This window comes from Humulus lupulus, chromosome X, assembly GCF_963169125.1.
Source record: "Humulus lupulus chromosome X, drHumLupu1.1, whole genome shotgun sequence".
Taxonomy (NCBI): Eukaryota; Viridiplantae; Streptophyta; class Magnoliopsida; order Rosales; family Cannabaceae; genus Humulus; species Humulus lupulus.
The window spans coordinates 9,410,043-9,426,359 of NC_084802.1; the positions used below are offsets into that span (position 1 = coordinate 9,410,043).

The 16,317-nt window shown below is 33.3% G+C and overlaps 2 protein-coding genes across 2 annotated transcripts; one reads left to right on the forward strand and one right to left on the reverse strand.

Annotated features, from left to right (window-relative positions):
• Positions 1 to 1,555: 1,555 nt before the first annotated feature.
• LOC133803833 (embryogenesis-like protein) lies at positions 1,556 to 2,400 on the forward strand. Its single transcript, XM_062241967.1, has one exon. It carries the CDS (start codon positions 1,630 to 1,632, stop codon positions 2,164 to 2,166), a length of 537 nt encoding a protein of 178 aa, XP_062097951.1. The 5' UTR covers positions 1,556 to 1,629; the 3' UTR covers positions 2,167 to 2,400.
• A 9,436-nt stretch (positions 2,401 to 11,836) lies between these two features.
• Positions 11,837 to 15,497, reverse strand: LOC133805473 (ankyrin repeat-containing protein At5g02620-like). Its single transcript, XM_062243660.1, has 3 exons — positions 14,846 to 15,497; positions 12,651 to 13,204; positions 11,837 to 12,524 (listed from the first exon to the last, which is right to left on the reverse strand). Exons 1-3 carry the CDS (start codon positions 15,495 to 15,497, stop codon positions 11,886 to 11,888), a joined length of 1,845 nt encoding a protein of 614 aa, XP_062099644.1. The 3' UTR covers positions 11,837 to 11,885.
• Positions 15,498 to 16,317: the final 820 nt, after the last annotated feature.

Genomic DNA, 16,317 nt, shown 5'->3' on the forward strand with positions numbered 1-16,317 from the left:
TTAACTCAAATAAACATGCATCATTATCATATATTCACATAAATCCACATATTAACTTATTAAATCATTTATTGCCCTCCCGACACACTAATCAAGGCCCTAGACCCTATTAACAAATTCGGGTCGTTACAGGTAAGCACCATGATAATCAAGAATGTCAAGGTCGAATTCAGAATTGGGTTTTGAAACATTATTACACGAATTCAGAGCCAAACTAGCCGAATACCGTGGTACGTACTCACCCTCTCTCTCTCATTCTTTGAAATACCTTGTGCAATAGTATCAAAGTCAAAACCATAGAAAGGATGTGCTTGTAAAGTAGATTACAATTCTCTAGACCCTATTTTAATTTTATATGGGATGTATTTTGGAAATCCCATCTACCTCAACCATAAAGTTAAAGAATTTAATGAAATTGAGCATATGATATTAATTTTATAGATAGTTTGTTGATTTGTTGTGGTTGTTGTTTTGTTTTGAAAAATCATTGGTATCGATACTTTTGAATATTGTAATTTGGAGCGTTCAAGATTTCGAGGAAATTTATGCACATCTTAATCCATAAAAACTTGAGGATAAGCTAGACACCATGTATAAGAAGGTAGAAATTAGTTATTCTCAATTTCGTAAAATATAGTGACTGGAGGACTAATTTTCATTAATAGTCATAAAAACCTAGTTTCAATTTTCCTTTACCAATTTTTCTAACTTTCTTGTTCTTTTTGTGGTTGATGAACTATGTCAAGACAACTTTTGTGTGTGTACAAAGTAAAAAAAAAAAAAGATCAGAATTATAAAGGTTGATTTTGGTAAAATTTTTGTTTTTAAAATTTTTAAAGACAAAAATGGAAATATTAATTTTTTTTTATTTTTTAAAAATAAAAATATGTTTGGTAATTATTTTTGTTTTTTATTTTTAAAAACAAAAAATAATAAATGTGTTTGATAATTTTTTTTTTAACAATACAAAATAAGGTGTTGATTTGAAGAAGAGAAGAAAAAAGAAACGAAAATTTAAAAAGGGTTTAAAAAAATTTTGAAAGTGAAAAAATTCTATTTTTAAAATTTAATGAATTTTAATTAAATTTTTAAAAAATAATAAATAAAAATAGAATTACTAAATACAATTTTATGTTTAATTATCAAATTTTTAATTAATTAAATAAAAAACTATTTTTTAAGTGTTGCCAAACAACACTGAAGTATATCGTTATAATATACTTAATAAAATAAATTATTTTTTTTATTTAAAATAAATATTATATTTTATAAAATTGGAAATAACAATTTTTCTTTTTAATAGAATTCAAAATATAATCCATTTGAAATATGACTTATTTTTTCAAATTATTTTCATTTTTAACTTTGTTTAGTTTTAATAATTTTTTTATAAAATAATAATTCACAGAGACTAATACAAAATATTATAAAAATCATACAAAATAAATAAATAAATAAAAATCATTTTCCCTAATTACTCCTCTAAATAACTTCATTTGTAATTTTTTAGATTGGTAAAAAATTGTGGTATTGGTATATATAGGAATAGGGGACACAACCTTCTTCTTCTCCTTCCTGTTTTGTTCTTTGGGATTGCTCTGCCAAAAACTTGGCCATCGAAAGACGAAAATGAATCGAACTTCACAGATTTCAGTCCGCAAATGGATTTTCGAACACCCTTTTAACCAAATTTCAAAACCCACTTCTTCATTTTCCCTCAACTCGTTCACAACCGACTCAACTCAACGCGCCGCCGACACAGCTGCTCCGTCGCCGAAACCCGGGATACCCAGCTCGATAATCTCAAACATCCACCGTTTCCTCCACCCGACTCTCTCAAATGCGTCGACCCAGCTCTCAGCTCGCCAGAATCTGAGGAAGTATAGTGGCGGGTCGGGTGGTGAGTTGGACCAGAATAAAGAGGTGGACACGATCAATCTCAAGTTTGCAGAAGCAAGGGAAGAGATTGAGATGGCTATGGAATCCAAAGAGACTGTCTATTTCAACGAAGAGGCCGAGTGTGCTCGCGCGGCAGTGAAGGAAGTTTTGGACTTGTTTGAAGGGCTTTTGGCAAAGGTTTCGGAGAGTGAGAAAGCGGCATTGCGGAGATCAATGGGGCTTAAGATTGAGCAGTTGAAAGCTGAGCTTCTTCAGCTTGATGAGTGATGAGGTTTGTGGATTTGGGTAACTCTCATACTTCATTTTGTTGTACCAATTTTTTCATGGTTTTGTTGATGATACATTTTTTTCAAGGTAATAATAGTTTAGTTTAGAGGTGAAAGAACTTGTGCTGCTTAACCCATATAAGTTTCATAATAATGTCATTCTGGTATTCTTCTTAAGGATGTAATGTGAAGACTGAGACATACTATAGCAATGAAAAAAGGACTAAGTTATTCATGTTATTGTGTTAAGTACTGTTTGTTTTTGGCTTTTGGGTCTCCTAGAAACTGAAACATTTATAGGCCTGTATGTTGGATATGTGTTCAAGTGCTAATCATGACTAAGTGTAACCCAAGAGATTCATCCCTTGAGGGGTTGGTTGTGTGATTTGGGTCTTGTTTTGCTCAAATATGATCTAGGATTGATGACTTATGGGAACCTAACTAGTAATATGCTAGAATTTCCTGCTTTCTCTCAACGATTACACAGGCTTAATGCTCAAAAAATTATGCTTATAATCTTTATAGTGCACGCAAAATTCAACTATAGGAGTGATATTTGGTGCCTACCTTAGTGTGGAATACTTCCTAAATTTTGTTTTTGGATTAACCGAAGGGGAAGAGTTTATTCCTTCCGAATGCTAATTACTGGTTGGGTTATTGAATCTTAGGAATTATCATTCCTAAATTTGTCACATGCTATACCACTGTAGGATTCAATCCTCCAGTCTTGTCTTTGGTGGTATTTGTCAAATCCAGTCTTGTCTTTGGTGGCATTTGTCAAATCTATAATATCAGAAAAGGGGAGCTTATAGACATGGTATATGATGTTCTGCATAATGTGAAAGCAGATTGATTGTTTATCTGCTTGTGTGTGTGCTGTTCTCTATGGCCTTGTCATTTTGGGCTGTATCTTACACTTTGGCATTTGTCTTGAATCATTGACTATTTTAGGAACATTGTTCATTAAGTGAACACTTGGGACCAACAATAGTCGTCCAGGTCCAGGTAGAACCGAAGATAATAGGAGATGGAGTTTTCCATTGGACTTAGGTGAAGGTCGTAGAACTTGGAGTGCCCCATGTTTGCCAAAGAAGATATAGAGACCTCTTATCAAAATCATCATTCCTCAATAGGCACATCTTCAGGAGAATTGCATCTTGACAATATCTTTCAGAACAAGCTTGAATTGAAAATCAAGGCGGCCATCTTTGCGATGAAGAATAATTTTGAGTTTATGGTGAAGAAATCTGGTACTGATGTGTGGTACATTACCTGCAAGGATCTTGATTGTGGTTGGAGATTAAGGGGAAAGAAAAAAGTGCGGGTAGAAATGTTTGAGATTACACACTTGCTCACAAGAAATCCGAGAGAAGGACCACCGTCAAGCAACACCGTAGGTTGTTGGCCACCTAATCAAGAGGAAATTTACTACTGATGGTACTCGGTACATGGAAAACAACATAAGGAAGGGCATGAAACACCATTTTGGGGTCGAAATGAGCTATGAGAATGCATGAAGATGCAGAGAAAAGACACTTATGTATGTCAGAGACACACTTGAGGATTCATACTCCAAGTTACCTGGATACTTGTGTCAGTTGGAGGAAGAATCCAGGTACAATTACTGATTTTGTCACAAAAGATGGTCATTTCTTGTATTGCTTCTTTTCCCTTGGTGTTTCTAGGAGAAGATTTTAGTATTGTCGTCTGATCATTTGTGTGGACGAAACATTCTTGAAGACCAAGTATGGTGGCCACATGCTGTGTGTTGTTGCGTTGGATGCAAAAAACCATTTGTTTCCAATTGCGTTCGTACTAGTGGACAGTGAGAATCATAACTCTTGGACTTATTTCATGAGAAAATTTAAGGAAACCATAAGGAACGTGGACAACCTAGCTTTTATATCGGACAAACATGCTAGCATTACTCATGCTTTGGAAGTTGTGTTCCCAGAAGCCTACCACGGTGCTTGTTACCACCATATCTATATGAAAGTGGTTGCCAAATTCAAAACCGATCACTCTCACGGTATCATTTGGTGTGCAGCGTACGCTTATTGAAAGACATAATTTTAGAAGCTCTTTGAAAAGATAAAGGTAATTGATCCTCCCATAGCTGAATATCTTGAGGGAATTGGCTCACGCTTATTTTCCTGGAAATCGATACAATATCATGATGAGCAATTACACAGAAAGATTTAACAATAAAACCAAGGACCAAGGAGGTAAGGAGCTTTCCAGTTGAAACTTTTCTTGAGTTTATACGATTCACTCTCTAGACGTGGTTTGCTGATAGACGTGAAAACGCAACAAAAGAAACAAGTGTGTTAGCACCCCTGATGGAGGCAGATTTGAAGCAAATTTGTGTGAAAGCAAATTTCATAGATGTCAAAGTCCTTGGTCATCATGAATTTCTTGTGGTTAATGGTAATGGTGAGGTGAACTTGGTCACAAAATCATGCTCCTGTTGCATGTTCAAAACTATTGGGATACCATGTGTCCATGCATTTGGTGCAGCTAGAAAAAAGAGTGTAAGCATCTACTCATTGTGTTCCCCTTACTACAGAATTGAGTCATGGATGGACACTTATAAGAAAACTATTTACCTTGTTGGTAACGAGGATGAATGGGTAATCCTGGATCACATCAAAGATATGGTTGCTGGCATCCCTATTGAGAAAAATCTTGTAGGAAGGCCTAAGAAGAAGAAATTGGGGAGGTTGAAGACAAACCGTTATCCTTCGAACGGGGAATGTGTCGTCTAGCCACGCAAGTGTAGCAGATGTGGTGGTAGTGGACACAATAGGAAGTCATGTAGCGCTAGACTTTAAGTGTATGCCACTAGGATATTAACATTGGACACTGTTGTATATATTTCATTGTGTTTTTTTAATTCATGTATTTTTGCTATTAATTTGTTGGTTTTAATCAAAACAAAAGGAACCACACATGTTTTTTTTTTCACATATCGATGCCAATCGAGACGTATCGAGGTCCATCTAGGCATATTGATTCATAACAAGCTTTGGGTCCATCAAGCCATGTTGTGACTTATTTAGGCCCATCGAGTCCAATCGTCTCAAGCATATGATTTAGGTTTTTTCGAGGCCCATTGAGGCAGTTTATTTCTAGAGTTTTTTGGGGTTTGTCGAGCCCTATTGAGGCAGATTGATTATAATTTTTTTAGAGGTTCGTTGATGCTTATCAAGGCCTATCGAGGCAGTTTATTATACCTATCAATTTTTATCAAGGCGGACAAACTTGGTGATTTTGTTTGTATTTTTAAAAGATAAAGTTTATAAATAATAAAGCCATAAGTTCTATAAATATATATGCAGAGGAAAAAACATCATATGAATACCTATCAAGGCTTATAAATATTGATGGACTTTGTCTGGAAGTAGTCGTACACACTGAAAGGGCGGAGACCGCTCACCTAGCTGCAACTATAGTCTATCATGATCATCAAATAACACGGATTGGTATAGCAAAGTAGGGAAGAGCTTGCACCAATGAGTCATGATTTCCCCCCAAAGCTGAGTCACTGAGGACCGAGATATCGGAATCGTAAACGACAATGTCCAAGTAAGAATGGAAACCTTGATGGCGACCCAATGTTGTGCATGTGGAACGTGCAAAGCAAAGTATACGGTGGTTGCATCATTCAATGATTCCAAAAACTGTTGAGGCATGCCACTGGGGAATTTCATTATGTCGTCATCCCACACAAACTTATCTCCGGTCTTCTTAGCATTCATCCAACGACCCATGCACACATAGGGGAATGTTGTATTTAAAACACCCGCCTCTTGGCGATACGTTCCCTTCAAGAAGTGGCGTTGCCTACACAACAAATGGAGGGCCACATCGATATGCTGCAATAAAGTCAAATTGGTTAGGAAAAAAATAAAAATTTAAAATTAAAAGAAAAGAAAAATGAACTAAAATACTTAATAAATCCTAAAGCCAACAAATGGAGGGCTGCATCGATATGCTGCAAAAAAGTCAAATTGGTTAGGAAAAAAAATAAAAATTTAAAATTAAAAGAGAAGAAAAATGAACTAAAATACTTACTGAATCCCAAAGCCAAGACTTGACTATGTTCAACTGTACGAACCACGCCACATTATAGATCCCAGTCTTCACATCCCGATCCCGCTTATTGTTAATCTTCCCTAGGATCCACTTCTCATGTGTACACAATTGCTTCTCGTCACATTGCTTCAAAGGATCTACAACAACTATACCTTTGTCTGAGCACATCCGTGTGTGCCTCGTCAAGTCGGTGAAGTCCTTGTAGCACTCTGGCTTCCGTTTGTTCCTCTTACTTGCAAGGCCTTCAACCTCACTAGGGTCGACAATGACTACACCAGGCATACCATCATCACTAGCTGCCACGACCTCCTTCACAGGAGTAGAAGGAGGACCCTCAACCTCATAATCTAAAGGCAGAATGTCAGAATCTGTATATGATGCTTGAGACCTCTTCTCACCCAATGTAAATAACTTCGCTAACTAAGCCATGATCAGTGACTGGTTTTCTAGTAACTTCGCCTGACCTTGTTCTACCCTCTCAAGCCTCTGTATTAGCTGCTCCCATTCAGGATGGGAGAGATGCCCTGATGATGATGCAACTGTTGTAGTAGTGGGCTCAACCTCCTTTGGGACATCCTCATAAAAAATAGAAGCTTATTTTGCAACCTCAGCCAACTTTTGTGCAACTTTCTCTGGATCTACTTCTTCTTCTGCTTCACCCTTAGCCTCGCCCACTCCCGTTCCCAAGTCAGAGAATAGATCACCATCAACATCTGTGAGGTTATTGTAGTATTCTACCTCACCAAGACCTGGCTTCAACATGGAAAATACAACCAACTGCATTAACAAATAACATATGTTAGAAATACTTTAATAAAGTAAAACCTAAATAAATTAGTTTGTCACATTTAAAAAGATAAAGTGGAACTTACTCAAGTCTTACCAAACAACGGAATCAACTGTGCTGTAGAAGGAAATATATCGGTCTTGGTAGACCAACTAAGCATTATGGGAATCTAGTTCCCACTCTTCTCACCATATTTCCTCCCAATATCTGGTATGACCTCACAATCCCAATACTGAAGTGCGGGGGCATTACCAAAGAAGTACTTGGACTCCTTTTGTTGTTTCCCTGAACTCTCATTTTTCTTGTCCTCGTACAATTTCAATTGCTTCTTCATGTTTCTTCGAACTCCTCTAATCTACTTCTTAAATGACAACTTCCCTCACGGATACTTGAAGAAGTAATCAAGATCCTCAACCAACTTCAGCGAATCACCCCATATGCTAGTTGTCTTCTTAGGGGCATGGAGTACTCGCTCTATCAAGTAGCACAAACTCAACTTAAATGCGTCTTCTGGGTTTGTACAATCCTTTAGAGGATCTTCCAACTGACCGAAATATTCGTTGATGATCATATCACTTGAAATATGCTCTTTTCACTCATCTTGCGACAGTGTGTTGCCAAAATTCAGGCCGGTAACTAGGCCAAACTCCACAATACCAAATCTTCATAGACTATTGCCCACGTAGAATTGACTTTCTTTAAGCTTCTTGCTTTCCACCTTACACAACATCAACTGGTGCAGTAGTATCCCAGAAAAACTAAAGGCCTTCGCCTAAAAGAACTGGCCCAATGAGCATGCCTTTGCCCGTTCAATCAACTCATGTCTATGAAACTGCTCTATAAGGGTCTCCAAGTGAGCACTCCCCCTATAAGTAACACCGGCTGGAAATTGCTTCTCCAACGGTACAATAAAGTCACGCATCTGAAAAAAAACTGTTAATAATACATTTTTAAACAATCTGGTAACCATCGAGGATCATCGAGGCATGTCGAGGCATATTGAGGAAATACATATTGAAAGTCAAACAATTTTTATCGAGGCCCATCGAGGCTCGTCGAGGTCCGTCGAGGTATCACAATTTCTAAGGCTGTCTATTTTAATCGAGCCTCGCCGAGGCATATCGAGACATAAATTCAGCTAAAACTTAAAAAGTAACCAGGTAAACATTGAGGTCCATTGAGGCCTTCCGAGCCTTGTCGAGGCATAATTCACCTCTAGGTTCAATCGAGCTACATCGATACCTGTCGATGTTTGTCGAGACACATTCAAATTCAACATCTATCCAAGTCTATCGAGGGTTATTGAGGTACTAAAATCCAACAATTTCGAATTCTTTCAATTTCTATTGAGGCCTTATTCATCGAGGCATGTCGAGACATGTCAATTTCTATCGAGGTGAGTAAAAAAAACATGAAAAAAAATACCCAAATCTCTTTATTTCCCAGTTCCATTCTATCATATGAACAAAAATTAACAAATAAACCAACCACAAACACATATTGCTGATTAAAAAAATTAAATCCCTCACCTTCGCCGTTTTCTCGTTGTTTCCTCGTCATTTGGTCTGTTTTCTCGAGCTTGCCTTCTCCGGTTGTCAACTCTGAGAGCCAAAGATGCTTCGTCGTGGTCGTGGAAGACAATGCCCACGCCGATTTGCTTGGGTTCGTGGATTTAAGGTTTTCTTTTCTTTCGGGATCGAGAAAGTGAGAGAGAGAATAGAGAGAGACCGAGAGAATAGAGAGAGAAAGTGTGGGAAATAAATGGTAAGGGTATTTTTGAAATTAAGGGAAACAATAGGACTAAATTGACACGGGTATAGTGGGTATGATATTTTTTATTATGACCCCATTTTATGCATAAATACCCAAATTTTCCTCTCTTTTTTTATTTTAAGAGATATGATAAAAGTTATTTTTATTTTATTTTAATATCAATTAATATGTCAAAATTTTAACTTTGATTTAAAAATGAATCAATTTTTATAAATAAAATTAAAATTTAACTTTGTTTTAAGGCCAATTCTTAAGTTCCTCAAAGGGCCAAGTCTTTCAATGTGAGTTCATTTTTTTGGCCATGTGTCACATTATGAGATATGAATAAATATTTTTGTCACTTGCTCTAACCGTTTATGGAACTGGTTGACTAAAAATATTTGATGTGATTGTAAAAAGTAAGGGTAAAAGTGTAATTGAATGTCCAAAAATGTATTTAGTTGAGGGTTGTATAGTAAATTTAGAATGAAATTGTGACATATTTATGATATTAGTTATGTTGAAATATGTATTTAGCTATGTAATTTAAATGTTGTGTTGCGTAATACAAAATGAGTAATACTTAATGAAAACTAATATATATATATATTATGTTTGTTTTGTATTAAATTTCTTTGACAAATTTGATTTATGTTTTATTTTTAAAATTTTAAAATGATTGAATTACCATTAATTGTGTTTGAGAATATAATATTTTTGATTTTTTTTGTGATTGATATATTTTTGCCACAAAAATATTAATATTTTTCTCCTAATTTTTTTTTTTTGAATATTTCTTTTTTCATATTAAAGGAAAAACAATTGTGATAATGATATGAAGAAAATTAATCGTTAAATATTCTTACTATACTATATTAAGTTTAGTTGAAATAACTTGTAAGATACTTATGATTAAAATGTTGACCACATTGGAGGCTTGGTTATTGAGGAAATTATGATTTTTATTTAATACTTTGGTTAAGTATGAATATTCATTTTCTCTCTAATGTGTCTTTTTTATTTGGTATCATGAAAAATAGCAAATTGATATTCGGTTAGTGACTAAAGTCACAAATTTCACCCATTAACCCTTAAAAGTTAGCATTTCGAGATTTTAGTGGTACGATTAATTTTGTATCTAATATATTCATTTTATGCAAGATCATGATAAACTATAGAATTGGTGATGGAGTGAATAAAAATTGGTGTAGTGATAAAGTTATTGTTGAGCCATAAAAATAAACCTTTTAATACTTTAGTACTACGATTAATAATCTTGATTAACAAAAGCTAAAATAATTTTTTTTATATATATTTTAGTGTTACTTAAATTAGCGGTATAATTCTTAAATACATACATACATTTATTTTTATTCAAATATTTTTTGATGTAAAACTTATATTAAGAAATCATTAGCAAAATATGTTTTATATTTAAACGTAAGAAAATGTTTTTCTTTCCTAATTATCTAATTCAGTGCACACACTCCTAACTTATATTAAATAAATTCATGTATTTCAAATAAGGATAAATACTATTTTTGACCCCGTGTTTTGCAAAAGTTACTGATCGAACATTTTGTTTTATTAAATGACAATTCAAACCTTATGTTTTACAAAATGGAACAAAATAGTACCTTATACCTAATTTTGGTAAAAAAAAAAATTCAAATATAATATTTCATTCTCAGCTCCTCGACCAATTTCCTTGCTTCTCTGAACCCATCGCATCACTAACGACCCGATAATTGATCTTATAATTGATTTTTTTTGTCCAAAATTAGGTATAAGATACTCTTTTGTTACATTTTATAAAATGCATGGTCCGAATTGTCATTTAACAAACACACAATGTCCAAAATAGTATTTACCCTTCAAATAATTACAAAATCATGAATTTTAATACAATAAATATAGAATAAAATTATATTATATCCTAACATATTCAATTAAAAATATAAGCAAAGTTACTAAATACAAATTCGTCATACCAAAGATTAAAAGAATAAAACAAGATATATATTTATGTAAAAAAAAAAAAGGATTTTTCTACAACTCCAAATATGTAGCATAAGCATATCAAGAAGAAAAATATAAATTTTTTTTTTACAAATTTATACAAAAATATGTTATATATTTACATGTAACTACACTACTTTTAAGTGTTTCTATACTTTAATACCACAACTTTAGATTGAAAAAAAAATAAGTTGGTCAAATATTTGGGTAAGTATAACAAAAAGAGAAAGAGGTATAACAACTTTTGAAGAGAAAGTTATTACCTTTTGGAAATACAAGTAAAAGGTAACAAGTTGCTAAGGGTAAAAAAATATATTGATGGTTTTCATACAAAAATATTCATCTCACTATTAAAAAAGAATCTCTAATTATCCAAGGGTTGATAATTTATGATGGACTTAGCCCTTCAAAATGAAGTGATGGACTAAAGAAGTGTCCTTATTTTAAATAAAATAAAAAAAATTGAGCATAATTTTATTTTTATTTTAATGGTTTGTTATTTTATTTGAGATTGTGAATTTATAAGTTTATAATAAAAGTTAATAAATTTGCAGCTAAAGTATCTAAATTGTCTGAATTTGCACTTAGGTACCAAAGTTTTTTTTTTGCGGCAAAAGTAACCAAGTTCAACTTTTACTTGCACTGTTAGTAACTTTGTCATTTAATGGTAACGACGGTGGGTACTAACAGTGCAAGTAAAAGTTAAACTTGAGTACTTTTGCCGTCAAAAAAATAACTTGGATACTTAAATGCAACATTTTGTATAACTTGATAACTTTCGCCGCAAATATCCCTTAAAAATTTACAAGCAAAAAGTGACTAATATCTTTAAATTCAAGCTCCATACAACACTAATCACTTAGAAAAAGAACTCAAATAATTGATATTATCAAAATGGGTGATCAAGATACACAAAAAGAAAAGTTCATGTCTAAAGCATACTACAAGGAGGAACACATAAAATATGCAATGATTACAACAAATACATACTTTTAAGGACACCATGCCCAACAAATAGTTCAAGTGAGCTGAATAGCATTGTTCAAAGAAAAATGGGAATCATGAACTTAACCCACTCTAATCAATTGAAATTTTTTAAGGCTGAAATCAATTCCTTTAAATCTGGCTTTGGTTATAAAGAACATGAGAACGAAGAAAGACAATCCAATAACACAAGTGGCGATGGCAAGAGCAATGGAAAGTGACAACACTGCATACATACCAGTGACAAATGCTATCACCATGAATCCCAAGGCACACATTGTGAAATTCATAGACATCTCGTAGTTAGACTCGAATTTCTCATTTCCCTCTTGGTTGACGGATGCTATAGTCATGAAGAGGTTGATAAAGACAGCCGTGGTAGAGAGCATCATGGCTATTGTGTCTGTTATCATAAAGGCTCTAAACGCTATGCTATTACTGAGAACAGCACTGCCTGCTTGTTGTCGATGCCCAGCTTCGCTGCTCATGTAACCTCCGGGCAACGTAAATCCTGCTGCGAATGTCACTGTTGCAATCAATGTAGCCGCAACTAGAGTAGACTCTCTATAGTTTGCAATTGCAGTCCTTATTCTTTCTTTCTGCTCATCCTTCCTTTTCTTAAGATTGGTTAATATTTGTCTTCTACCATCATCTATTGGGGATGATTTTCGTATACAACTCCTTATCATGGGGTATGTATATAAGAATTCTAACACTTCTCTCTGTCATATAAATGTATAATAAATAGTAGTGGTCATCACATGTTTGCAATATACTAGCTAGCAAGATAAGATATGAAAATCAAACTCAAATTTTAATAAATTAGAAGACAATGAAAGCTCATTTACCTTATTATTATATTCTTTGTGATCAAGACTATACGCCATATCAAGAATATTTTTGTTTTGTTTGTTGAATGACATCCTATTCACTCTGGAGTGAGACAACAAAGCTTGTAGGTTTTCTGGATACTTTGGTGAAGTTGCAAGCATATGAAGCAAGGGAGTATTTCCTTCATTATCTTTCCTATCCAATAGGTAATTGCTCAGGTAAGAATGTTCTAAGATTAATTTTACTGTGGGGAGAGATTGTTCTGTCACAACATAGTGTAGAAAGTTTCTGCCTTCATTGTCAACAACTTCGTAGTTATCTGGACACCTTGATAGAATTTTTTTCATTATTTCATAACCTCTGTTATAGTCGGAAGCTGCAATGTGAAGAGCTGCTTTGCCTTGTTTATTTTTGATGTAGGCACTGCTTTCATCTTTTTCTAACAGCATCTCTATAATCTCCAAACCACTCCAAATGTACTGCCCCACAGCATGATGTAGAGGAATCAAGCCTTCCTCATCTGGTTGTTTGGTCAGATTTGATAATTCTCCCAAAAGCATTCTTGTCAGGGCTGAAGAATTTAACATATCTCCAACATTAAATAATAATAATAATAATAATAATAATAATAATAATAATCTACTACAGATATATAATAGTAGTTTCGACAGAAATTATAAATAATTAGTATTTTTGTCTTCCGAACTTACAGAGTTTAAATGACTATTATTTACTTTTTTAAGACTTCAAATAATATTTGAATTATTTTTTATAAGAATTATTAAAAAATATATATTTTTAATAAAATGGGTACAATTTTGTAGTAATCCAAGTTGAGGGGGCAGAAATGCTAATTTTCTACAAACAGGATCGAGGTGGCAATACCACAAAAGAATTATGTTTCTGTACATGGAAAAGTTTTTATATAGAAGAGATATATTTTATGATGTATTTTAATTTTAAATTATATCTCTTCTATATAATAAGTTTGTAGATAACGGAAATTCTTGGTTTTAACGTTTTTTTATTTTTTTAATGTTAACTTTAATGAAATATTCTTATATTTAACAGAATATTCTTATATTTAACAGTATTTTGTAAACACAAACTTAAATAAAATAAAATAAATAATTAAAAAAAATTAAAATAAGATATTTTTGAGATATTTTACAATGATAATTATTTAAAAATAATAAACAATTAAACAAACTAAAATATGATATTTTTAAGATATTTTACAATGATAATTATTTTAAAATAATAAATAATTAAACAAATTAAAATATGATATTTTTGAGATATTTTACAATGATAATTATTTAAAAATAATAAAATCATTCGTATTGCTTTTTTTTTTTAAAAAAAAACTAGTAAGAAACTTACATTTAAAATCCATGTATAATATTTAATATTACATTAAACATATAATATATAATTGTCACTCCCAAATTCAAAAACTAAAACAAACATAAACTTAAACAAAAATAAATAAATTATTTAATTAAAATAGGATATTTATTTCAAAATTTATATGACATTAATATAAATTTAATAGAAATAATTAATAAATTTTATAAATAAAATTAAGCAAATATGCATATTGCATAGGGATGCACATTTTCCCCATGGGGATGTGGCCCCGCAGGGACACGCCCCTAATGGGGCGGGGAATCCCTGTCTAAATAGGGAATGGGGCGGGGATAACTTTCAATCCCCGAATGTTAAATGGGGTGGGGACGAGGATAGCACTTCCTGCCCCAACGGGGCCCAGTTTAAATTTTTATATATTTTTGCAATATTTTATATGTGTTTTATATCTTTCTTTTATGTTTTGTAGTATAGTAGTAACTTTTTTAATATTTTAAATTTTATTTAGGATAGTGTTTAATATTTTAAATAATAAATATTCTGCAATATTTTAATTTACATATAATTTATAATTTTAATTTTAAAATTTTAATTTAAAATGTATTTTTTAAATAAATGGGTTCCTGTGGGGATTCCCCATCCCGTCCCCAACGGGAAATAAGTGGTGATAGGACGGAGACTAGGATTAAAAATATAAATGAAGACGGAGTCTGGGAGAGCACTCCCGGTCAATTCCCCACCTGTATCTATCTAGTATATATATATTTATTTATTTGGGAAAACATTTAAACCATGAAAGTTCAATTAAAAAAATATTTAAAAAGAGCAAGGTTAATATTATTACCTGCATTTACAGGCATAACTGCAGCATGCAGTACATTTCTGCCAATAGGACCCTGAGTGGCTGGTGATGTGCAATTGGTTAGTATTTGATCAACCAATTTCAAGTACCCTCCCTCGACGGCTATGTAAAGTGGAGTCTCCCCAGCTTCATTAGCGGAGTATGAGAAATGAGGGTCTTCTCTCGTCAAGATACGCACAACCTCAAGATGCTGGAACCGCACAGCCTCGTGCAACGCAGTGTCCTCTTCTTCATTCCTCGTCCTCATCATCATAATGTGTATGTGTATACTGGCACTCCTGGCCCTCATCTCAAGATGATCGTTCTGTTCAAGTAATTTTGCACGATTAATAAGAAGCTGAACAATAAGGCCATGGCCGTACCTTGCTGCCATGAGTAATGGAGTCTCTCCTCTTGCATTGGTTTGCAGCAACAGCGGTGGACACATGTCTAGGATCTCTTTCACAAAGCTCTCGTCTTGAGTTTCTGAAGCGATGATATTGACATGGAGAACTGTGTTCATTTCTGGGGTCAATAATAGATCGAGACGAAGTTCGTTGGTACTCTTGAACACTTCAATTTCGCCATTGACAGCAGCTTGGAACAGTTTGGAATCCATGCGCGTAATAACCAAGGTATTACTTGAAGAAGCCATGAATGTTGAAAAAATTCAGGAAAAGTAGAAGAAGATGATTTTGTCACTCTCCGTTTCCCACTCCCACTCGTAATATATATTATTAGCCACGCTTTACTTTTGTAGAGAATATTTTTGGCGTTGTAATATATCTTACGTAATCCTTAATTTTCATGTTACAAATTTAATTTATATTTTATTGGACTTGTTTTTTTAATTTATATAATTTTTTTTTTCACTTTTAAATATTATAAAAGGTTGGTAGTATTCAAGTGTATTACGTATATAAAAAGTTGCAGAATAAAAAAAGTTTTAGTTAGAGCTTCAATAAACTGCCTCTGGAAGAAAACAGGTGACTTCGGAGTGAGTTAAGTAATGGGATTTAGACACGAGTAAAGAATGAGTGTGAGTCTAGTTAGGGGATTCGTTTTTTGAAAAAGGGATAATTGCAGTACCCAATGTTTGAGCGGTACCCAAATGTTTGAGTTTTGTACGACCCAATATTTATTTTTAGTGACAATAATATTCAAAGTCAGTAAATGTGTAATTCTGTCAGTCTTTTCCATTGGATCTGTTAATGAGCTGATTTAGCAGACACGTGTCACGTTTTTATTGGTCAAAATTATAATTATTTTTAAAATATTATTGAGCTAGATAATCACAGAATGACACGTGTTGGTCCAATTATCACGAAATGGAAACCTAATGGAGTAGGCTGATAGAATTACACTTTTACTGACTTTGGGTACTATTACCACTAAAAATAAACATTGAGTCTATGCCGCATACAAAACTCAAACATTAGGTACTTATGCCGCAAATATCTCTTTGAAAAAAAAAA